The 24,398-nt window shown below is 43.6% G+C and overlaps 1 protein-coding gene across 8 annotated transcripts in view; it reads left to right on the top strand.

Annotated features, from left to right (window-relative positions):
• MAPKAP1 (MAPK associated protein 1) overlaps positions 1–24,398 on the top strand; it is a 265,491-nt gene that overhangs the window by 219,627 nt on the left and 21,466 nt on the right. For all 8 annotated transcript variants that reach the window (XM_054519346.2, NM_001131510.1, XM_024251698.3 and 5 more), the window contains 2 exon segments: positions 356–496; positions 16,868–17,005. In XM_054519346.2, coding sequence (XP_054375321.1) covers positions 356–496; positions 16,868–17,005 — 279 coding nt within the window.

The raw sequence follows: 24,398 nt of genomic DNA, 5'->3' as shown, positions 1-24,398 counted from the left end.
TCACGTTTAGAAAAAAACAAGACCCGTGACACCGCTAACACCACCCATGCTCTTGTGCTTTTGACTCACTCTTGTGGACTGAGCTTCCTGCCAAGAGCAAGCAGGAATTTTTCTATCCTTGTGTCCCTGCTGCCCAGCCAAGGACCTGCCATAGTGCTTGTGGAATTAATTGTTGAATGATTAATATGTTACCATTCTCTGTTTACTGGAATGCCATTATTAAGTCATCGCTCAGCCTTTTCTTCTCCAAATTAAATAACCCATATTATTTTAATTTATCCCAAAGCATTTTAAGCAGACACCATTTGCCAAGCCTCATGTATCTTTATGTGTTAAACTGCCTTTTCCTCCCCAGGTTCAAGGGCAGATGGGGTTTTTGAGGAGGATTCGCAAATTGACATAGCCACAGTACAGGATATGCTTAGCAGCCACCATTACAAGTCATTCAAAGTCAGCATGATCCACAGACTGCGATTCACAACCGACGTACAGCTAGGTAAGTGTGTGAGCAGATGATGAGCTGGCTTGTCGTGTCAGCAGTCAATGTAGAAATGGGGAAAGAAACAACATACAACTTTTATGTGACCTGAATGACTAAAGGTAATTTGTTTTCTGAGAAAATGTTTAAACAATGAAATTTGAAGTACATCCTTTTTCCCACTTGAGTGCTCTGTCTTGTCTTCTTTTTTATGAAGCAGAAGATTAGAAATAGAACTAACTTGAGACTCTTTTCAAACTGATTGACTTCGGTGAAGTTCCATAATTCTTTTCATTCTGTAATTCTCTTGCCTGCTATCCTTAGAACTGCTTTGTGACGGTGCCACCTGCCTGTTCTTACTCAGCTAACTCATTGCTTATTCATTCAGGCCTTTATTCAGGAAGCTTTTTAATGATCTCAGAAGGTATATTTGGATCTTCATCATATAATTTGGAACTTTCAACTAATATTTGGGATTAATTTGTTCTAATTATGTGCTAAATTTCTGTTTTGACTTAAACCGAACAGGAGTAGGAAAAGTGTCATAGTAAGCAACATACTACTAATACATCATCATTATCATCATCATCATCATCATGGCTGCCTTTTATAGGTGTCTGCTGTGTATTAGTCACTGTGGTAAGTGCTTTACATGTACTACTTAACTACCTAAAAGGTGGGGTATTCTTACTGTCTTCATCTAACAGAGGGGGTAAATGAGGTACAGAGCAGTCAAGTCTCATGCCCAACTCACACAGTGGGTAGGTGGTGGTGCCAGGAGCAAACCCTGGTCTGACCAACTCAAGTGCACCTGCTCCCTAACAAAGGGTCTCCCATATAATGGCCGAGGGAGAGGAAGAATGGGTAGTGATGCCAGGCTCACCCAGTCAGGGAGCTGAGCTGCACCCTGTCTCTGCCACATCACCTCTTCCTGCGTCTCCTTTTAACTCTTAGGGTTCATTTATTTTACGTTTCTCACAAATGCTTTGTATGTTTGTCATAATAAAATCTTTTCTAATGTTGGCATTAGTTTGAACCTGGCTAACTCATAAGAGGCCTCAAAAATTTCCTCACATGTTCCTTCCCAACTTGACTGACAGGAACTTCCAATATGCTGACAATACAGCTTAGTGATTAAGAGATGGGCAAGAGAATCACAAATGGTTTAAATTGTGCTCTATCAATAGACAGCCATGTAACCTTAAGCAAGTGTCTTAGTCTTTCTGAGCCTCAATTCTATCCTGCTTGAATGGGAATATCAGTAGTACCAATGACACAGGGTTGCTATGGGGAACGAGTGAAGCTCGTTGCTATAGGGAACATGTAAAGCACTGAGTATGGGGCCTGCAGTTGTAAACTTCCCTATGTGAGAGCTGTTAGTTGGGAGGCAGTAGAGTGTAGCGCTCAGAGGGCTCACTCAGGAGTTGGAGGCCCAGGTACAAACCCTGCTCGTTTATTAGCTGTATCACCACCGGCAAATGATGCAGAGCCCCAGTTTCCTTATCTGTAAAAATAAAGATAATTTTTTAACTGTGAGGATGAAATGCCACAGCATGTGCAGAGAACTTAGGCGCCTGGCCTCTAGCAAGTGCCCAGTGAGCATTAGCTGCTAAGATGATGGTGATTCTAGCAGGCTGATCAGATGAGACAGCACTCAGTAACTTTGAACCAAAACAGACCCCACCTTTTTTTCCCCTCTGCATTAAGTCCTCACCTAATGTCATCAGTAGGTTCTTGGAAACTGTAACTTTAAGTGAAATGATATATAACAAAACTCGTTTTTTTCTCTTATCAACATTATAACAAAACGACATTGAACAAAATTATGTACATCATTTCACTTAAAGTTGAAGTTTCCAAGAACCTATGAATGACAATAAGTGAGGACTTAACTGTAGCTCTTCTTCCTCATAAAAACCTTAAATATCTAAAATGGTGAAATTGCTTATTTAGTGTTGACTCTTAAATCATAAAGTCATTCAGTGTTGTTCCTCCTGGGGATGTTTTTCCTACTGTATTTCAGAAATAAGACTGATCAAAAAGAAGCCAGTTCTCAAAAATAAATAAAAGAGTACATACTATATGATTCTATTATATGACATTCATAAATACAAGGAAATAATCTTATGTAAGAAGTAAAGATACTGGTTATTCCAGGTAAGATGGTTGTAGTGGTTGGAGAAGGGCTTCTGGGAAGCTGGAAAGGGTCTGTTTTCTGATCTGGGTGCTGATTACATGGGTCTGTAGACTTTGTGGAAAAGTCATGGTATATATACTCATCATTTGTGCACTTTTTCTGTGTGTACACTTTCTTTCTTCTTCTTTTTTTTTTTAGACAGAGTTTTGCTTTTGTTGCCCAGGCTGGAGTGCAATGACTTGATCTCGGCTCACTGCAGCCCCTGCCTCCTGGGTTCAAGTGATTCTTCTGCCTCAGCCTCCCGAGTAGCTGGGATTACAGGCGCCCACCACCATGCCCAGCTAATTTTTTTGTATTTTTAGTAGAGACGGGGTTTCACCATGTGGCCAGGCTGGTCTCGAACTCCTGACCTCAGGTGATCCACCCGCCTCGGCCTCCCAAAGTGCTGGGATTACAGGCGTGAACCACCACACCTGGCCACACTTTCAATTTATGAAAGTAAGAATGCCACTCAAATACCCAGTTTGTGTTTAGCTGCAGTACTTGCCCAATAGCAAAGGGCCTGCTTTTTCTGAATGGGCCTACTTTTAAGACGCCCAATAAGTAGGCTGGGTGCCGTGGCGCACGTCTGTAATCCCAGCACTTTGGGAGACAAAGGTGGGCAGATCACTTGAGCTCAGGAGTTCAGGACCAGCCTGGGCAACATGGTGAGACTCCATCTCTGCAGAAAATACAAAAATAGCCAGGTGTGGTGGTGCCTGCCTGTAGTCCCAGCTACTCAGGAGGCTGAGGTGGGAGGATCGCTTGACTCTGGGAGGTCAAGGCTGCAGTGAGCTGTCATCACGCCATTACACTCCAGCCTGGGCGACAGTGTTAGACTCTGTCTCAAAGGGAAAAAAAAAGCCCAATAAGTAGCCCAACTGTGGTCAAGACAGAGGGTCAAAGCAAGGGCCCAGGTGAGCATCATCAGCAAATCCATCCCTGCTCATTCCCCAGTGTGAAAAGTGCTGCCTGGAATGATAACCAAGATCATGGGCTTCTTTCCCCACTTTTTTCCAAAGGTAAAAAAGACAAACTTTAATTCATTAGAGGCTGACATGTAAATTATTTCAAAGGAAAAAGTCCACAAAATGCCCTGTGGGAGGAGCCCAAGCTCTGCAGTCAGTCAACACTGAGTTTGAATCCCAGCCTTGCCACTTACCTGCAGTGTCACCGGGACAAGTCTTTTCCCTTTTCAATCTTAGTTTTCACCATGTGTGAAATGGGGATAATAATGTTTACCTTCTAACGTTCTGTGAAAGTGTCTGGCCCATAGAAGCATATTCTTTTTTTTTTTCCGAGACGGAGTCTTGCTCTGTCACCCAGGCTGGAGTGCAGTGGCGCGATCTCGGCTCACTGCAACCTCTGCCTACCGGGTTCACGCCATTCTCCTGCCTCTGCCTCCCGAGTAGCTGGGCCTACATGTGCCCGCCACCACGCCCGGCTAATTTTTTGTATTTTTAGTAGAGACGGGGTTTCACCATGTCAGCCAGGATGGTCTGGATCTCCTGACCTTGTGATCCACCCACCTTGGCCTCCCAAAGTGCTGGGATTACAGGCGTGAGCCACCGCGCCCAGCCCATAGAAGCATATTCTAAGTGGTAGCTTATCGTAGTGTTATTATCATTGTCATTATTATTTATTTTGCCTATTGCCCTCTCTCCAGGTCCACCATCTTGAAAGTATTAAACCAGATCACTTAGATCAGGGGGTGGCTCTCCTGGCAAAGTTCCACTTGTGGCCATAATAGAGACTTGTCAGGTAGACGTGAATGATGACAGTCATGCAAGTATCTCCCTGGTCGTTGGAAGTGAGGCGACTGGAGGCTGGGGCGTCACTTCTGAATGCTTGGAATGCTTCCAGTGACACACATGGCACCCTCTGGTGTAGAGTCGCATTTCAGAGGGGCTTCTGAAAGAGATGATGTCAGAACATTTGTTTCTGTCCTCAAAGTTCAGTCTTTATCATTATAATCAGAAATTTCATTAATTAGTCCTAAGGAATTTTGTGACAATCAGACAGACTGCCCATGAGTATTATATCATGCACTGAATAAATAAACCCATTTTCCCGTCCCACGTAGATTACACAGGTATGTAATTGAAGACCCTCTCTCCCTCCTTACAAAGCAGATATCACCCTCACATTCTAACAACAACAAAAACCCACACCTAGCAATCCAGAAATTCTTTCTTCCTGAAACATTCTACTGCCAAGAGTAGGGAGGCAAACAGCACACCCTGTGTGAGTATTCAAGTGAGCAGCTGGATTTTGAGACGGGTAAATAATTTATTTTATTACACCTGACTAGCCAGGTGCTTCAGGTCCTTCCTGACACTGATGGATGGTCGCCTCCACCTGTCCATCCTGTGTCAATCAGAACAGAGATTTCACTTGGTCCCTGTGGCAACATCTTTTAAGTGGAAAGTAAGTGTGTGGCATTTGCTCAGCATCCCTGCTGATTCCACAGAAAACCACTCGTCCACGCTGAATTAGTGGTAGTAAGAGCCGCAGCTGAGGATCAGAATCCCCAGGCTCTGCGGTGCCACCACAGTTGCTTGTCTTCTGATGGGGTGGTAGTGGCCATTGTTCCAGTTGTTTCTGAGAAAGTCAGGGGATGAGAGACTCAAATTTTGACCTGCAAGACCCAAACTTAAATCAGTTTTCCACCAGACTTTTTTTGGTTTTTTTGAGATGGAGTTTCGCTCTTGTTGCCCAGGCTGGAGTGCAATGGTACAGTCTCAGCTCACTGCAACCTCCGCCTCCCGGGTTCAAGCAATTCTTCTGCCTCAGCCTCCCAAGTAGCTGGGATTACAGGCATGCACTACCACACTCAGCTAATTTTTGTGTTTTTAATAGAGACGGGGTTTCACCGTGTTGGTCAGGCTGGTCTCGAACTCTTGACCTCAGGTGATCCACCTGCCTCGGCCTCCCAAAGTGCTGGGAGTACAGGCATGAGCCACCGCGCCCGGCCTCCACCAGACTTTTCTATGACCGAAAAACCCCATTAATGAAACATATGACACAGCTCTGGTCTTTTAAAATAATAGTAATAAGAAATAGAATTTTTACAAAGCAGTTATTATCAAGTGCTTACTGTATGCCAAGCACTTTGCTAATCGTTCTCTTTGCATGCACTGGTGCCTGAAATCGAAGCACTCTTATTAGATAGTACTGATTTTATCACCATTTTTTATATGATGAAACTGGGGTGTAGGAAAAATCTAGTAAGTAATCAAGCTGGAATAAGAATCCAGGACTGTCTGAGGTTGAGTCCTGAGCCTAACTACTCTGCCTTAGATGCAAATCATTGTGCTAATTCTCCGTGGAACTATGACAACTTACAATACACCAAGAGCTTTCTCCCTGATAACCTCATTTAATCTACACAGCACATTGATATTGTTGTTCCCACTTCATGACTGAGAAAACTGAGGCTTGGAGGAGTTTGGAAGAACGTGGTTTATGTAAACCACTGTGTTGAGAGGTACATAGCTATTACTTAGTACCAACTCTCCCACACCTCAGTCATCAGATATACGGAGAGTTCCAGCAGAACTGAGGCAGAAACCCAGTCCCATATGCCAGACCCAATCTGTCATACCACAGGTGCCAATCTGTCATACCCCAGGTGCCAATCCACAGGTGTCATTAATAATTCACCCCCAGACCGGGCAGGATGGCTCACATCTGTAATCCCAGCACTTTGGAGGCCAAGGTGGGAGGATTGCTAGAGGCCAGGAATTCAAGACCAGTCTGGACAACATGACAAAACCCTGTCTCTACAAAACATTGAAAAACCTTAGCTGGGTGTGGTGGCGCATACCTGCGGTCCTAGCTACTTAGGAGGCTGAGGCAGGAGGATCCCTTGAGCCCAGGAGTTCAAAGCTGCATTGAGCTAGGATCGTGCCATTGTACTCCAGCTTGAGTAACAAAGCAAGACCCTGTCTCTAAATTTATATATAGAGAGAAAAAATAACTCAACTGCACAACGGAAGTGATTACTTCTAGTTGGCCAGTTCCTAAACTTGTGCATATTCCTGCTCTTCTCCTGCCCCTAGTATCTGGAGATGGATGTCCACGTACTGTGATACCCTCCCCCTCTTTACTTTAGATGTTGTTCATCAGCCACTGCGCTTCCTCCCTCTGGGCCCAGACCTAACCTCAGAATTCATTCCAACACAGTCCTATAAGCAACCCCTACCCATCAATTGAAGGTAATTCTTAAATTGAAATATCTTTGCCATTCCTGCTCTACCAGCCCAGAATCTTACCAAAGTCATCATTCCAAACCATTCCTGTATTTCTCTAAAACATTCTTGGAATATTTCATCTTGTCTGCTTTCCCTCCGTCAGTCCTAAAAAGTACAGATGTCCTTCAAGTGTAGCCTTACTTGAGATTCTACCAAGTTGAGGTTATTTCCATTAACTTGATCTTCCATATACCTGATCCTGTGTGCCTGACCACTTGAGGGAGGTTGCACATTGAGATATGTGCCACCCAAACGGTCCAAGGCTGGTAGGGGAAGTAAGTTAGGGGAACATTGAAGCAGAATAGGTCAAGCGGAGAATGCAGCCACAATCTAAGAAACCCATTGTATATTATCAATAAGTATTTGTTGGCTGGCTGGCAGAAGCTAAATTACAATGCACCAGCCAAGGGAATGCACAGAAACCAATGCAAGACCCATGGCAGAGAGGGCCAAGACATCCCCACGGTGAACACCTCTTATATGCAGAGCACCCGGGGGCAGTGGGTCTGACCCTGAACATATGTCAGAGTCACCCAGTCCCTGGCTTCATCCCAGGCCTGCTGGCTCAATATCTCCCCTAGATTGTGGTGTTTAGGGGACACAAACTCACAGTATTGAAAGGACTTTCTTACCCCTTATCTCTTTGTCCAAGCTTGTTTTTACTGACTGGGCAGGTCAGCCTGGTTTTTCTGATGCAGTCTCACGCTGAGAAGTGGTTTGATATTTGTACCACTTGTACTCACTTGGTTCGTTTGCCTCATTTATCAGTGTAGACCCTTCCCATGTCACCGAAGGGATCTGTTACTGAACACGTAAGATACCATGAATTCCATCTTATCAGCATCGCATCTATAACCTAATAAAATATTTCTGTATAGGATATACAGAGTCTGTATAGGATTTATAGATAAATGATAGAAAATGACTTCTACCAAGAGGTTCCATGGTTACTTCCATTATCTTTTCATAAAACTATCCAGTATGTATAATCATAAGACTTGTGATTGTGGTAGTTCTTTATGAAAATATCAAGTACAATACCACATGTCCTAGAGAAGGCAAAAAGGTTTCGTCTCATCAGCTGGCTCCAGTCAAGTTTATAACGGCTGCCCAGAGCATTATGCTGAGGCAGCATCTCCAGCTGTGTCTGAGGGCAACATAAAGAAACTCTGTGATTGATTAAAAATGTCTGCCCTGGACCTGAGCATGATGAGAGGCAGCATATTTGCCATTTCTTGTCTTGCCTCCTTGTCTTTCCTACTGCAGTTATTATTTAACCCACTAGTCAATAACCACAGGCCGGCACTCAAAGGAAGACTTTATTATGGTGTTATTTTTAAGCATACAACATGCAAACTTAAGAAACACGGTAACAGCACAATAGTGAGTGAAAGCAGCAGCAGTGGCCTGGACTGCCTCACTCCTCAGGCTCACTCTCAGGCTAAACATGGTTCTGGGTGGCCGCATGAATAAAACATTTTCCCTTGTTAGTTTCCAGTGGGGTACCTATGGAGTACAGTTCAAGTAATCACATAATCTGAACATGTGTGTTCTTAGGAAGTGGATTGATCTTCCATATCTCCATTTCACTTTCCCGTTGAACATTAAGGAGGTGCCCCTCTCCATTCCAAGACACAATCAGAAGGAGGCATGCGTCACATTTAACTCAGAAATCCCTGGGTCCATTCAGTAATTTGAATTTGGCAATTCTGATATTAAGTGATTGTTCAGTCCCTATTGTGACCGCATGTCCTGAACCAAACTTTGGAATTGACTTATACTAATGAACTGATGAGGCAGAGGATGCATGCTATCAAGACTGCCTCCAGAAAACTCCTTTACCACTTTTGCACTAAATGCAGTGATTGGCTTAGGGAAAAATCACCTAACTGGGAATATTGGAAACACTGTGGGCTTTTTCTTAAGGCCTAGCTTCCTCTGGCTCCCTGCTCCCAGAGCCACCCTTTTGAGAATTCCTATGGAGTAACCCAGGGTTATTAATGACAATGTGTCAGGTTCCTCAGGTGGCTGAGAAAGAATTGAGAATTGGAAGAAGTTGAGAAGCACTGGCATGATGGAATTAATGGGAGTCGGATTCATGAGAGTTCATCCAGAGTTCTGTGCTCCTTTAATCACTTCCTCATCTTTGGCACCTGAGCTCCAACAGCACAGCAGGGCCTGAACATGGGGAAGATCAGGTTTTCCCCACTCTACAAGTGATACTGTAAATTCTCTTAGGGCCTACTGCTTCCTAGCTGACATCATAGGCTCACCTGAGGTATCCATTTACTGAGAGAGTAGTTTGGTAATCTAACTGTCCTAGTGCAGAATCTTTGTAAATGCCTTCTCTGCAGAGAGAATTTAGCACTCATCCAAAGACAGGTCTTTCTGGGATTAAACAGTCCCAGGTCAGATTTCATAAGCTCTGCCCTGGTGCCGAGTCCTGTGCTGACTGCTGCTCTGCATTTGTTGGTGTCCAGGCCACTCCTTGTTTTGTGTGCCAAGCCTAACAGTCTAGTCAGGTACGCTCGGACTTGTCATTGAGTCTCTTACTGACCACATATTGGAATTGGCAGCTTTTAGCTGTGGTTCCCAAACCGTTTCAGAATGGTTAGTCCTTTGAATGAAACCAGTGATCCTGGGGCCTAGAACTCCACTTGATCTCAAGAAAGTAAGGGTCTACTGGGTTTCATTTTAGTTGTGACCTGAAATATGGTTTTGTCATCTATTTTGGGTGCCTTAAATTGCTGGAGACAGCGCTTTTTTATTGTAATGCATTTGATCAGTGTGTGAATATGCAGTACTCCTGCATGGCAGGTGAGCTGGTCTGTTTAAGCCCTGGCCTGGTAGTATGGGGATATGAATTATGGTTACAGCTCTGTCATTAATGGGTGACATCAGACAAGTCATGTCCCAGCCCTGAGCCTCAATTTTTTCACATGGAGAATGAAAACCCCAGACTAGGTGATCTCTAAGGTCTCATTAAGCCCAAACAGCCTGTGTGTCTGATCTTGTGTGTAAATTCAGACAAGTTTCAAAGACTTCCCTGACTGCTCTGTGGATGCTATCGATTGGCTGTGTATATTCAGCAAAATCCACTCTGGCGAAGAGTTGTTCAGTGGCACTCCCTGGGGGCTTTTCCAGGCTTTCATAGGCTCTAGGTAACCTGAAGACAAGAGGATTGTAGAATTGTATAAAAAAGCTGCTCCAGGATTTAACAGCAGTGGGACATTTGTAGCCTTAGATTCAAAGCTGTAGGAAATTGATGAATGAACCACAGCTTATGATATCTGAGCAAATAAACAATAACAGGAAATACACTAAGACGTGAAATGTTAAATGCCTTAATTTTTGCCAAAGTGGTGTTTTAGCTTTTTTAAGGGGGTATTTTAAGAGTACCGTAGGGGAGGTTGTACCTCCCAAGAGTCAAGCAGTCTCCTCTGGGACAATAGGAAACAGCTGGCAAGTCAGAACTCACCAGGCAGCTAGACCTGGACTTGAACCCAAGCTCTCCAGTTTACTAATTTGATTCACCGTAGGCTAGTACATTTTACAGAGGAGAATGCTCAGGCTCACCAAGGGAGCAGTGACTTTGCCCAGGATAACACCAGTGGGGATGTGCCAGCATAATCAGGGCCTCCAAATTTGTGGCCTGGAGACCCAGTAGGATGAGGATTCCCTAGCACAAAAGTTTCCACAATCCAGGTCTGAGAACATTCTTCCTGATTTGAATTGAACTCTTGGAGGTTGTGAGGAAGAGATATGCCCAGTGACACTTGGTGGTGGGCGGTTACTGGAGGGATTTGTGAGGATGAAGGCATTGGTCTCCCAAGCTGGATCCTGGTGCTCCCAAGACTGGGATGTAGAGAAGGTCCCAGGGAGAATTATTCTCGCCCTCCAATTCCAGGGCCAGGCAGGTCCTTTATTCACCTCCCTCTCATGGCTGCCTGAGCTCCCGAGACTCGACCCTCATCACTGAGTCTATGTCACATCCTTAACCCAGTGCCTGACTTCTGATAATAATCATTAGAAGGAGTAATATTCGTCGCTAGCTATGTATCAGGCACAATTCCAAGCCCTTGTCATGCTTTATTTCACGTAATCCTCACAACAAGCACATGAGGTATCTATTATTATCATCTCCGTTTTATAGAAATTTTTCCAAAGTCACGTAGTTAGGAAGTAGGAAAGCTGACATTTGAACAGAGGACTTTCTGACTCCAGATTTCCTACCCCTAAGCCCCCTCTTTAAATGTAAGATAGGCTAATAGTGCCTTCCTGATTAGAGGTGTTCTAAGCTCTCAATAAGCCGCTGTACACAAAAGGACCTAGTGTGGGGGCTACCCAGAGTGGGCGCTCAGTCTGTGTTAGAAAAAGATGCTACGCGGTGCTAATTTCCTTTTATGGAAATCTTGGTTAGTTAAAGCAGGCAAGGGACTCCTTGTGATAACTCTAAAGGCTTGCACAAATAGTTTCCCCAGAGAGCTGTATACACATTAGAGTTGCGTTTTTGTTTATTTTGAGCTGTCTTGTTAAGGAAGGATTTATATGCTGGCGTTGATGTAGGACAGCAATCAGGCAATGTTTTCTGCCTTTGACAGTTGGTGTGATAGTTTGCTTCCAGTGAAGTTTGACTCACTGTATCTGGAAGCTGTCAGAAGTGGGAGCATGAAAAGGTCATGACGGATGGCTGTGGATAAGTGGTTAGGGGAGAGAGCCGGTAAGGGAGACAAACTGCCTCCCTTGTTTCCAAGAGAAGGGGCTGACCCTGGCTGCTCCCGGCCAGCCCCCATGCTCTCTTCTTCCCCACCTGCCAGAGCTGGAAAGAAGCCTGCCGGGCTCCACTTTTGAGAGGGGCACCAGGTTGGGTGTAGTGTAGCTCATGAGCCCTTCCCAGCAGCGCAGCCCCTGGCATACCACTAAAACTGCTAGAAGTTCTGCTAGAGAAATTCTGCTAAAAAAAAAAAAAAAAGTTATCCTAAAGAACTGCTAGAAGGAAGCATTCTTTCATTGAGGATCACTTCACCATTATCAAGACTTCAGCATACTTATCCTTCCCCACATTTTAACAGTCGAGAAAGGATACTGAATTCTGAAGTGGAAATCAAAAAGTGTCAGCTTTCAAAGTGATGTTTGTTTTTATTTTTGGTGAAATATTTATTTTGGAAAAAATACAGAAAAGAAAAGGGTGTAATTCTACTAACCAGAGTTGACCACTGGTACCAGTTTTTGGAGCACATCCTTTTGATATCTTTTTTTTATAAATGGTTTTCCTGTCCTTTTTGCATACTATTTTGTTATAAGGATTTTTCAAGTCAAAACTTTTCATGGTTATCTTGTATTTCATCATTGTTGGCTCAACTATTCCTCTATTATTGGCCACTTAAGTTGGAGAAATGTCAATGTAACAAAAGCCAGTTTCTCTTATTTCCTTGGAAATACATTTATAATTTGAATTACTTAAAACAGTGCATACGTGACACTGTAAGGAGTGCCTCTGCCATTCCTTAAATGACTTTACGCAAAAACTTTAGCTGAGGAAATCAAAACTGTGCTCGGTGGTCAGAAAGAATATTGATCGGATTTCATGCTCCAATTTGCCATGTATGAACAAAAAATAGATGTGTACATTTATTGGATTTGTGAACATTTATTTGTTCCTTGGTGAAAATTGAGAGAGGAGATGGAGGACTGCTTGGGCAGAGCTCCTTATTATTAATACATCTTCTGACATGGCTGAGGCTATGCAGAGCAGCAGAAAGAACCAGGACTTGAGACCCAGGCAGCTCCGGGTTTGAACAGTGGCTGTTCCACTTAGATGCTCCCTGACCTAGGCAAGCACCTTCCCCTCTCCTGGGATATGTTATGTGAAACATTTAGCACAGTTCTTGCAGAATAGTGTAGTGGCTGAGGGGACACATTCTGGAACCAGACTTCCTGAGTTCAAATTGCAGCTTTGCCACTTCTGAGCTGGGTGATCTTGGGCAAGTTACTTAACCTCCCTGTGTTTCTGTTTCCTCGTCAGTAGAGTAGGATGAACATACTAGCCAACTTCATGAGTTTAAGAGATTTGAGTTCATGCACACAGTGGATTTCTAACCATGCTGGCACATTGTTGATGGCAGTTAGTGTTAGCTGTTACGTTAATACTGGAGGTGCTCAGTGAATGGTGTCTATAATTGGCGTCATGCCTGTTGGGCCTAAGGAGAAATTGTACTGAATGATCGCTGGTGCCTGCCAAAGCAAAAACGGCAGTGAGCTTACCAGGGTTGCACCTTTGCTTTTGGCCTAGGCCTTTGCCTTAAGGAGTCTGAGCTACAGGGACCGTGCGTGCAGCAGCCCTCTTCTCCTGGTGCTCTGCTCACAGGGAGACAGTGCTGCTTCTGCCCACAACCCACTCACTCCCCTTCGCATAGAGAAGTGGCAGTGACAAGTGGGGTACTACTCAACCTCCGCATTTGCAACCCCACTAGCCTGGCTTCCACAACCTCTTCCCCCACCCCTCATTACCACGGCGACGCCCCAGGAACCTCTCTGACTCCCTTCTCCCTCACACCCTGTGTGCAGCCATTTGCCTACTCCTAACGCTTTTGTCTTTAATATGCTCATCCCCACTGCACCCCAGCCGTGACTGTCCCTGCCCCTGGCCTGGGCTGTGGCACCTGCCTCCTCACTGGTCTCCCCTCCACCAAGCCAACTCCTCCTTGTAACCAAGAAGACTACCGAGGGCTCCGAAGCCAAGGACAGACAGGCCTCTGTTTGCCTCCAGGCTGGATTATGGGCATCCTTTCTCTTTTCTGCAGTAGGTGTGCTCTCTTCCTGGGGGTGCTCAGGAAGAGGGCTCCTCCTGTGGACTGCCTCAGACCGAGGGCTGCCACATGGCGGCAGGAGCAGATAGGGTGCTGCGGTGCTGCCTGCACTACCTTAAGAAGCTGAGACTCACACAAGTATTAAGAGGGTAAGATTATTTAATGTACAAAAGGATTTTTCCCATCAGGAAAGATTCCCCTACAGGTTCCTTTAAATAGTGACTCCTCTAGGCAGGCAAGTGTTTTACAGATCATTAACTACTTGACTGAAAGCCTACAGGGCAGAGAAACTTAAAACTAAAGTGTTGGGAGCCCCTGCCAATTACAGATCAATCTAAAATGAAGATAAAGTAGCTCTGGAACTAGAAGTCAGTGGGAAAATGTGATTCAATTCAGAAAAAAAAAATCTGATTCACATGCAACTTTTTTGGAACACACCAGTTGTTTAAATGATATTCCACCTGTCTGCCCATCGTGAACCTATTGCATTCATCTCCCACATCTTTGTCCCCAAGCCCCAGTCTTGGGGTTCTCCTCTGTGAACAGTAACTGCACAATAACCCCAGGAAAGAGCGTCATTGGGAAAGTGTTCTGTGGCTGTGCAGAGCTTAGGCAATTGATGCAGAGATACTGCTGGTAATGGATGAACTATACGGTAACAATTTGCAGATAAAAATAATAGAATTTAAAGTGTACTTTACATGATAAAAGAAAGATGAAAGAGGACGAGAGTCTGTTACATCTGAGATGGTTACAAAAGTCCTGCCTTGTGAAGTAGGCTCTGTTGAAAAGATTGATGCAATGGGGAGTGACCTTGGCTTGGAGCAGGAGCTGGTGATGTATGTATGAGCATCCCTCTGCTAAATGGACCCAGATTTGTAGCACTAATATACATGGGAGCCCAGAACCAAACTCAGTACGGCAATAAATCAACAGCCACTTTGGGTGTCATTTCTGGTTTATATTCCACTATTGTTCTATCACTTTAATTCATGTCACTATCATCTTTTCATCTGGAACAGTTTTATATAATTTTCCAGTGGAGTTACCTGACAAATCCTATCAAATTAACAAGGTACATTAACAGTATTGACTGACTATGGCTTCAAGAGTTGCAGGGGCATAGAACAAAATTTTAAAACCATGTCTCTGGTGATGATATTTTTCCCCATTCTTTCTGAGAAAAGAATGTGGAGCACGGTTTATTTTCACATAAGAGATATGCACATTTATTCTGCTCCGCTCATTTTGACTTTTATAAATGTCAAAATAAGAAGTAGAAGAAGGGGAACACACACACACACACACACACACACACACCCCCGACAACCATGGCTTCAGTACTTCTTTCAGGGAACTATAGAAATGTCCAGATCTTTAACAATTAATGACCAAATTGGAGGCAAGAGTGTAACTGGGTAGTCGTAATCTATTTTAACTGAAATGTAATAAAATTGGTCTCCTGATACATTCTCACCCTCCTGAAATCATCTAGACCTGAACGTCCAGAGTCAGCTGGACTTACGACATTATGCCTAATTGAAATATGGTGTTCCTGAAATAGGTCTAATGACAAATTCCAGCGTTCGATTAGTAAAAAATACCAATTGTTCATCTTTACCAAAGACCGCACATACTGACCAGGGTACAGCAGCCATCTCTGCATTGTCTCCCCTGGAGGCAGCAGAGGAGCCTCGACTATAGTCTGTCTGCACACATTCTTCTGCCTTTGTCTAGCTGGTATTTGGGATTTATTTATTCGTAAAATAAAATATAAATGAATGGAGTGTGTAGCAGACCTAATCACTAGGATTTTGTTTGTATTTGTTTTTTTTAATTTTAAATTTGCTGTCAGACTGTGGTTGGGGTGTGTGTGTGTGTTTTATTTTGGGGGGAGGTTAATTGAACAGTTTCTTTTATTTGCTGCTGCTTTTGGCTTACTAAGTTTTCTCACATTTTGTTCAAAAATCTGAGTGTGATTCGTAGGATGAAATATGTTAACTATGTCTTTTCTGTTTCACTTTGTACATTTGGTTATTTTAATTATTTCTTATATCTTCATTTTGCTTTTTTTCACTTTGACCCTGACCTTTAAACTATGGCCTAAAAATTAATTACTTTTAAGGTTCCATATGGGGCCCACTATAGAAGGCATGTTAAAGGTTTTTGTCTCACTTCATGAACAGATTCCTTAATTTTCAGCAAAAGAGGAAAAAGAGCACATCTAGCCTAGGTGGTGTGTGGCGGGCTGAGCGTGTACTCCTCTGTAGTACTGGGAAAGCGGTTATGATGCATTTCCACACTTATTCCAGGGCCCCTCCCATACCTGGCATTACCTTTGTTCTGCAAACACCTTTATGCCCAGTCACTGTACAACGTGTTGTCTTTTAAGCTCTGAAAATGAAATCTGAAGTGCCAGTATTGAACATTCTGGATTCCTGTTATAAAGTCTTTGTTGCGTAAAGCTCACACCCAGTGCCAAGTCTTGCCCTCAGCAGGGGGGCAATGACCTCTGCAGCCTGAAGCCAGGCTCCAAGACTTGAACTTGGAAGGTTTTATTTAAGGTTTAATCCTCTCGTGACTTCCCTTAAATATAGGTTGGATAATTATTTAGTGTCACAGAAAGGAAGAGTTATTTTATTCTTTTTAGTGTATAAGGTTGTTTCAGATCAGAAGCTGTTCATTGGTAGCTTAGCTGTTTAAACATAGGGATGTTACAGATTTATCTGTCCACCCCAGATCTTCTTAAATGAGAACAACAACTCAGAGCACCAACCAAAACTGTTTTTTAAATAAACCTGATAGTTATTTCATTACAATATAGAGATAATGTACGGCTGTAAATAGCCTCTCTGTGTTGGATCCATGTTATATCTAAGAAGGCTTGTTTCTTAATACCTTCTCATATAGTTTGGGGGGGTTCCCCCACCCTCAACTCACCCACCCAGGAAACCAGACTTTGCAACTTGTGTGTGCCATTTGGAGTGTCCGTATGTTTGTCTCAGGAAGCCCATGGCATTTCCCAAAGCCCTAAGAAAGAGCTCGTGTTCATGCAATTTCAGATTTATAAAACAGGTCAAATGATTGCCCTGAAATCACTTATACCTTCTACTTCTTGTGGTTTCTTTTTTGTCCTCCCCTTGGCTTACAGGTATCTCTGGAGACAAAGTAGAGATAGACCCTGTTACGAATCAGAAAGCCAGCACTAAGTTTTGGATTAAGCAGAAACCCATCTCAATCGATTCCGACCTGCTCTGTGCCTGTGACCTTGCTGAAGAAAAAAGCCCCAGTGAGTAGTCCCTTTTATTTATGTCTCCTTTCTCTCTTTCCCCTCTCTTCCCTTCTGTGTGCTGGGTGCCAGGAGAATATATTGCCACCGTGTCCTTTTTTCCTTGGGTCTGTTTTAATTCATTACCAGAAATTTCTTTTAATCAAACGGGATTGTATTATGGTGCCCAGAGCCTGACATGTGCCCCCATCCTGTTCGGTCTTGATGGCAGCAGAGAACCTCGTAGCCCACCTCCTGACCTCAGCAGCCCAGCCCCGGGAGCTGGGGGCACAGGGCCAGATTTCTGCTGGGAATTTGCACTCACCAGAGCCCTCATTTCCCTTTGTGCTCCCTTCCCCTTCCCATTTGGGGGACTTGACCAGTCAGACCTGGACCTGCCTTCCTTCCCTGTGAGATGGAGGGAAGCTGGGGATTTCCCAAGGCGGCGAACGCCTAGATTTAGATATATCCATCATGCCGGAAGTGTCAGCACCCCCTAGATTATTGGCAGCTGCATGACCTACCAGCTCATAATTAAACTCTTGTCTGGTCCTACAGAAGAGATCACTGCTGGGTTGGCATTCCTCCACTTAAATTATCAAAGTAGATACAGTCCAGTTATGTATTTTGGCATATTATACTTTTGCAGTTAAGTAATTGGGTGTAGCATTTAGATTAATCACTTAATCATTTTTAGGACTCCAGTCCTATCAAGGGGCAGAAAGGGCACAGAGATCACACTGAAATTCCCCTGTGAAAGAAAAAAATTTAAACTATGTAAGAGTTCTTTAGTTGCCTGGAGGACGCTGTAAGATAATGGTTCTCAAAGTCTGGTACAGACAAGCATTATCTGCGAAGCCTGTTTAAAATGCAGTTACCTAGGGCCCACCCTAGTAGATTGTGATTCAGTAACTTGGAGTATAGACTGAGCATCTAATTTTTATTAATCCCCTGTGTCCAACATTCACTAAATTTGAGAACAGATGTTATAAGGAATTACTTATTCAAAAGGAACAATAAGAAATGTAAAGGCCAGCAAGTGTTTATAATACGATTCAAGTTTTTGAGATAACATTGACTAAACAGGGGCTGACGGGGGCTGATAGACTGGGCACATGTCATATTGCTTCATTTATGGGTGGGTGTTTAATTTTTTGCCAAACTCTGCTGGACTATGTGTTCAACTCATTCGCCTACAGCTTGGCAAAAAGGGAGAACTTAGGGGGACACAGGGGAAGGAAGAAGGCCACCCCACTCCCTTCCTGCCATTCCTGTCATCCCAGCGAGGCCTCCGACCCTGCAAGAGGCTGTGAGAAAAGTGCCTGCTGCTGGGGGGCCTTGCCTCAAGGTTGCTGGATTCCCTCTGCCTTTGGATAAACATCTTCTTCCTAATCCCACTCACTTCAGCTTGTCGGCCAATAAGGTTGTCATTGTTCTAGCATCTTTCTTTCCAAGAACTGAGGATGCTTTGAACAGTAACATTTTATGAATTCTCCATGTCTCTGAGAAATGAAAGGCAATCACTTCTGTGTTGCATAAAGGGATAAGCTAGAGTGGAAAGGTTAGAGAAGGAACTAGATGCAGGATTCAAGTTTTTTCCTTAACAAAGAGGCTCACTGCACCAGTAAAACACTGCCTAAGTCCCTGTCTAGCATTTCAGAGAGACCTCAGGGGTACGGGGTGGGTGGTGGGGGAAGGTTGGGCATAAGGCCTCCCCTTGAACCAAAGGATCTCTACTTAGTTGTAGGCACAAAGTCTTGCTATGTTGTCCAGGCTGTTTTTGAGCTCCTGGCCTCAGGCCATCCTCCTGCCTAAGTCCCCCGAAGTACTAGGATTACAGACGTGAGCCACCACTCTCAGCCAGAAAAAAAATTTGAAATAGGCTTACAGAATAAAATGCAGACTGCTCAGCATAGCCTTTGCAGACATTGACAAGCAGCTGACACACTGGCCTCATAGCCCATAGTTTCCCATCTCACATTTGGGCTGTGATCACTGTAGCTACTTGCACACGATGCATTCTGTGCTGTTCCCACTGCCTGGAATATGCCTTTCAAACCTGACCCCCTCTCTAACTTACAAACATTTCCACCTCCCTGTACTCAGCCTGCTCATTTTTCAAGACTCAGCTCCAGTGTCAGGCTCTCTCTGTTCACTTTGCCCCCAGGAGTTTGCACATGCCTCTAGGAATACCCCTTTGTGCTGTATTTATCCATTGGAGGCCCACCCATCCCTCCCACCTCCATCTCCATACTGAAGTAACTGACCCAAGAACTGGCTTCCGTGTCCTCACTCCCTAGCACGGAGCCTGCAGAGTTGTCCTCACTGAATGTTTGTTAACTGAAAACTGAACTTACTGAAGCCAGAATTTAGAATCCAAAAGTTATTCCACGTAATTTATGTTGTAAAGTGCCCAAACAAAGATGTATTAAATGAATCGGCTTGATGCTATGTGTTTTATGATTTCCAGTATCTTCATCAAATTAATTCAGTGACTCAATCTAACAAGTTCATCCTCAGACCACAGAATTAATCTGTGGGGCGTCTTCTGTTTCTTTATTATTTAAAGGATTAATGGTAACCCTTTTTATCTTTTGTGTCTGTTGAACCTTAGAAAAAAGTTATTTTAACATCACTAAAGAAATGAAAGTCACTATATTTCATAAGTTTAGCGTGTGATTTTTATCAGCATAGTGATGTATGTTTGTAGCTGAGTTTACATCAAAAATTATTCTTGGGGCCTTCTTGAATGAATTATGGCAAAGAGAGAGAGTCTAGAAGTAGATAAGGTTTTTGATTTCTGCAATATATTTCCTTTTTCATGTTTTTATCTCTGGTAACACAAATGTCTTGCCGAAGACTGGAACGTGTGACCAACTGGAATAATTTAGTTGTGAAAACAGAGCAGACATGTTATTAAACAGCTTTCTTTACAAAAAGACATTAAGTGTAGGGAGGATAATGAAGTTATCCCCAGTCTTACTTGAGACATGTTTGTCAGAATTTTGAACAGAAAAGAAATGGTTTTTAAACCTTTGACTGTGGCCAGTTTGCAGTGTTTATTGAGAAAGCCGCTGTCAAACCATTAATTTGGTCGTCATAAGGCATAGAACTCAAGTTTAATTGATGCCATATCCAAAAAGTGTGTGAATAGCTGACTTGGCAAAGAGACTGAGCATTTGAGCGGCTGCAGGGAAATACATAATTACACATATTGCGGGACCGGAGAGACCCAGGCTCAGAAGCCGCGCTTCGTAAACAACAGTTCCGTGGCTCTCTTTCCGTTCCCCCCAACTTCTCCCTCTTAGGCTGGGGTCTCAGAGGGAAGATTTATTGCTCTGTCCCTGTGAGTGTTTAAGGACTTGAACTTAATGGCTAAATAGATACATGCCTAAAAAATTGTACATATAAATATGAATTCTTAAAAGAGTTTTTTGAGGAAAACTGTGTATCACAAGCCTTGAGAAATTAAGAATAAATCCTGCCTTTCTAGATTTAAGGAGAAAAAAAATCATGCTGCCATTATTATTCAAATTAGTGATTCCCTCTGTCAGATTTTGCTATTTTGAAAGATGTCGTAAGCCCCTAAAAGGTGAATTGATTTTAATTTATTATAACTGGTCAAGGATGTATACAACACATACAGGAGGAGAATGTTTCCATATCAGAAACTACCATGTTTAAACTTTCTTAGGGAAATAAGTTTCCATCCTTATATACATCTAGATACAGGCTTTTTTTTTTAAATATATGAGACAGGGTCTCACTGTGTTGCCCAGGCTGGGCTCAAACTCCTGGGCTCAAGTGATCCTCCCGCCTCAACCCACCGAATAGCTGGGACTACAGGCATGCGCCACCATGTCCAGTTCTAGACACAGGCTTTGAATGCTGTGGCTCTCTTTTTAAGCACTAGCCTCACATTCCTACCTGAAACAAAAGCAAGGGACCTTTCTGTGAAGCTGGTACCCATCAGAGACACTCAGGCTGTATTTCAGAACCAGACTCAGCCATGCCAGATCTGGTTTCATCATAAGAAGGTTGTGCAGGTTTAGAGTCTTTAAAAGAAGCAGCCTATCATTAAGAAATCAGATTTAAACCTTAATAAAGTAGCTGTCATCTTTATAGCTGAAAAGAGCGCTGTATCTCAATTAAGCATAGATCATATAAAATCTTAAGGAAGCAACATAATAGAGGTAACCTGATTACATTCTCTTGCAATAGTATAATTCAAAGGAAATCTGATTCTGTTCATGCTGGTTACGTTAGGGGGTTTCTTGTTTTGTTTTGTTTTTCTTTTTGTCCAAAACACCATTTGGATGTAAGATGGGAACTCTGGGGTTAAGAGTTATCCACAACTGCAGGAGGCGGGAAAACCCTAGCGACTGGAACCTGCTAGATATTTGAAATGAGATTCAGTTAAGGCTAGGAGTTAAATGAGCTGGGCTTATTGGTGACCTACCACTTAAATGAATCTTTCTTTTCATAAGTACTTGACAAGATCTGTAAAGTAGTGTATTTAATTTACTAATTAAATTAAAGCTACTGAATAATGATTTGTCCACATTGATTTAGCTTAAACAGAAAAGATCAGCATTGTTGTGATCTTCAGCAACCTTAATGGCCAAGCCAGTTAGACACAAAGGCCTCTTGTGTTTTGTAGGTCAGAAGGACATAGGTAAGTCCAGGCTGTAATTGAATTGCCTGCACTGCACCCTGTAGTCGCAGATTTCCTTTGCCTTCCCGTTCCATTGTTGCACTGGGGCTTAAGAGAATGTTAACGCGGTAATAGGCACAGGGCCTTCCCCATTATACGTCTTGCTATCGAGCGGTTCTGCATGACTAGTTAAAGAAGATGGCAAGAAGATTAATGAAAGCAAGGCTAATACAGAAGGGGGTACTTTTGCAAGACTTCTACCGAGGAGATATTAGAGCTGAACCAGAGCTTGGCTTTTTCTTTATCCTGTGACCTTTGAACCTGCCTTACTGTTGAGAGCTGCCAGGGAAGTCGACATTTTGATTGATGTTGGTACACGAGTCAGTCTTTCCCATTGAATTCCACATCTGTACGAAAATGGCTTTTCCAGCAGAATTCATACTGGCTAGAAGTCATAGCCAAATTGATGGCTGAAATGCTTGTATGTAGTTTTCAGTTAAACTAAGGGTATTTGATGGTTTAATTCAGTATCCAGTTTTCCTAGATTATACATATTCACTTACATGTTTTTAAGGGTTCATCAACCCATAGTGAAAGACCCGTATTAAGAATGTTCATAGGTTTGCAAATAGCTCCAAACAGGCTTTATGAAGAGTGAAAGCAGTCAGTCATTAAACAAACCCTGAGGGGCTCAGGGAAACTGACTTCAAGGTTTATGTAAACAAAGCAAAGCTGGTTTTTGGTAAGCTAGATGGGCTGGTCTGAAATCTCACCTCTGCATCCCACCTTAGCCCCAGCTCAGAGGCTGTCTTGATCCATCCAGATGCTGGGTTCCCTGAACTGGCATTCCAGCTGCAAGGGATTGTCATGGGCCACTTGTAAGAGAGCCTTGTGAAGATACAAACTTCTTCATATGTTCTCACTGATTTTGTTACTTGTTTGTAGAGCTGCAGGCCTCGCATGTATGTGTGTGGCTGAATGTGCCAGTATGTGCATCCCCCACTCCCAGCCCACCCCCAACAAAGGAGAGCAGAGAGACTGTGGCTGAAGGATTCATGCTTGTTACTAAAATCACCCTGGGCACACCCCAGCCTATCCATTGGATCCTCGCCACCTGATTTCTTTCTCCCTGTTTGACATGGGTGGTTCTAGCAGAGAACACACGCGTGTGCGCTCTTGCTCGCTCATGCGCTCTCTCTCTTTCTCATGTGATAGGCATTCTAGTTCCTAAGGGAGGAGATACCCAGGACTTTTGTCATATTCTTGAGATGCTCTCACGAAATGTGTGAAAGAGGAATGAGGATGACTTTAGTTACCTTTGGATGAAAGAGCTACAGCCCCAAGGTGGACAGTTGGATATCCACAGCCCTGCTGGTGCACTGAGGGCCCAGTAGGTGAGGCACCTGCAGTTATACTCCAGTATAACTGGAGCTGCAGCCAAGGAAGGCTACAGCCCTTCCTCAGGCTCTGTCCACTCCCGGGAGATCCAGGCACTCCAGACGTTAGGTGGACATGTTATGTTGTGTTTTTATTCTCTAACAAGGACTTATTTCATAAGTTCCAGATCAACTACAGTAAGTACTGCCTGATTACAGAACACAACGGACTCTCACGTATTAATGCCCCAGTTATTGAATTGCCTTTTCATAAGAGTACTCTGGAGCACAATCAGGAGCAGGCAGTGCCTCATCCTTTTAACAGATATGTTTCCTAGCCCTATTAAAAGGGGTCTTCATCTATCCTGTCAAAGGAAGTCTGCTGGGGTTTTTTAGTTTAATTACACTATCCAATTAAAACTCCTTGCTGCATTTGGATGCGCCTCTCCTTGGGCCTGAGTGGATATGACATTTACAAGGCTCGCCTTTCAAGCAGACAATAGTGTGATTGATGAGGTGCACATTCAATGAAGGAGGCGAGTGCCTGTGGAAGTGCTGCTTAGTGCATTTTGATTTATTTCTCATCTCCTTCCAAAACAAGGGAGTGCCGGGGAGATGGGTTTAGGCAACCAAGGGGACCACCACAATTCTTCCAAGCGTGTGGGAGGGAAAGACTTGGAGTGCATCGCAGGATAAAGGTGGAGAAAAACCGTAAGCAGACGGCCAGTTTGCGTCATCTAATGTTGAACTGTCTTCTTAGGTTCTCTGACCCAGTTTGGTTTTCGGTAACCTAAAGCTGCAATCTGCTGTGAAACAGGCAAATCACTGTGCTTTCAGGGAACAGTTTGGCGGAGTTGGATAGCATTGGCCAGGTCCCTGAGAACTCAGCCAGGCCAACGTGTGTCCCATTGACTGACCTGGTCATCATGAGCTGACATCTGACTTGTGCACTAGGCATGCCTATTTATTTACACTCTCTGCTTCCTCCAGAAATCCAGCAGCTTCTGTCCAGTCATCACCAGTGCTTGATGACTTTCTCTAATTCTGCCTAGGCACAATGAGATTTGAAAGTGCCTCTGGAATTTGGAATCAGCCAAGAGCAAGTGTGGTTCTTCAAAAAGGGGTGTGGGAGCACAGTGGAGAACTTCTCACAGTTGTAGTGACAAGGGAAAGCCAACATCTTACTCTTAAACTATTGCTATTGACCCTTAGTGTATGATAGATGGTACCAACGTGCTTGTCTCTGTAGTTCCTAGAAAAAAGGTGTTTTGATACAGTGGGCCCTAGAAGGATCAACACTCTGAATTTCGGAGTCAGAAGATTCTCCTCTGACCCCTAGATAGTTGGTAAGAAGAGCACACCTCCCATATTCGTCATCAGGCAC

The sequence above is a fragment of the Pongo abelii genome, chromosome 13 (genome assembly GCF_028885655.2).
Source record: "Pongo abelii isolate AG06213 chromosome 13, NHGRI_mPonAbe1-v2.0_pri, whole genome shotgun sequence".
Taxonomy (NCBI): domain Eukaryota; kingdom Metazoa; phylum Chordata; class Mammalia; order Primates; family Hominidae; genus Pongo; species Pongo abelii.
Note: the sequence above shows the minus strand (reverse complement) of the source record. Positions and strands in the feature narration are given on the sequence as shown.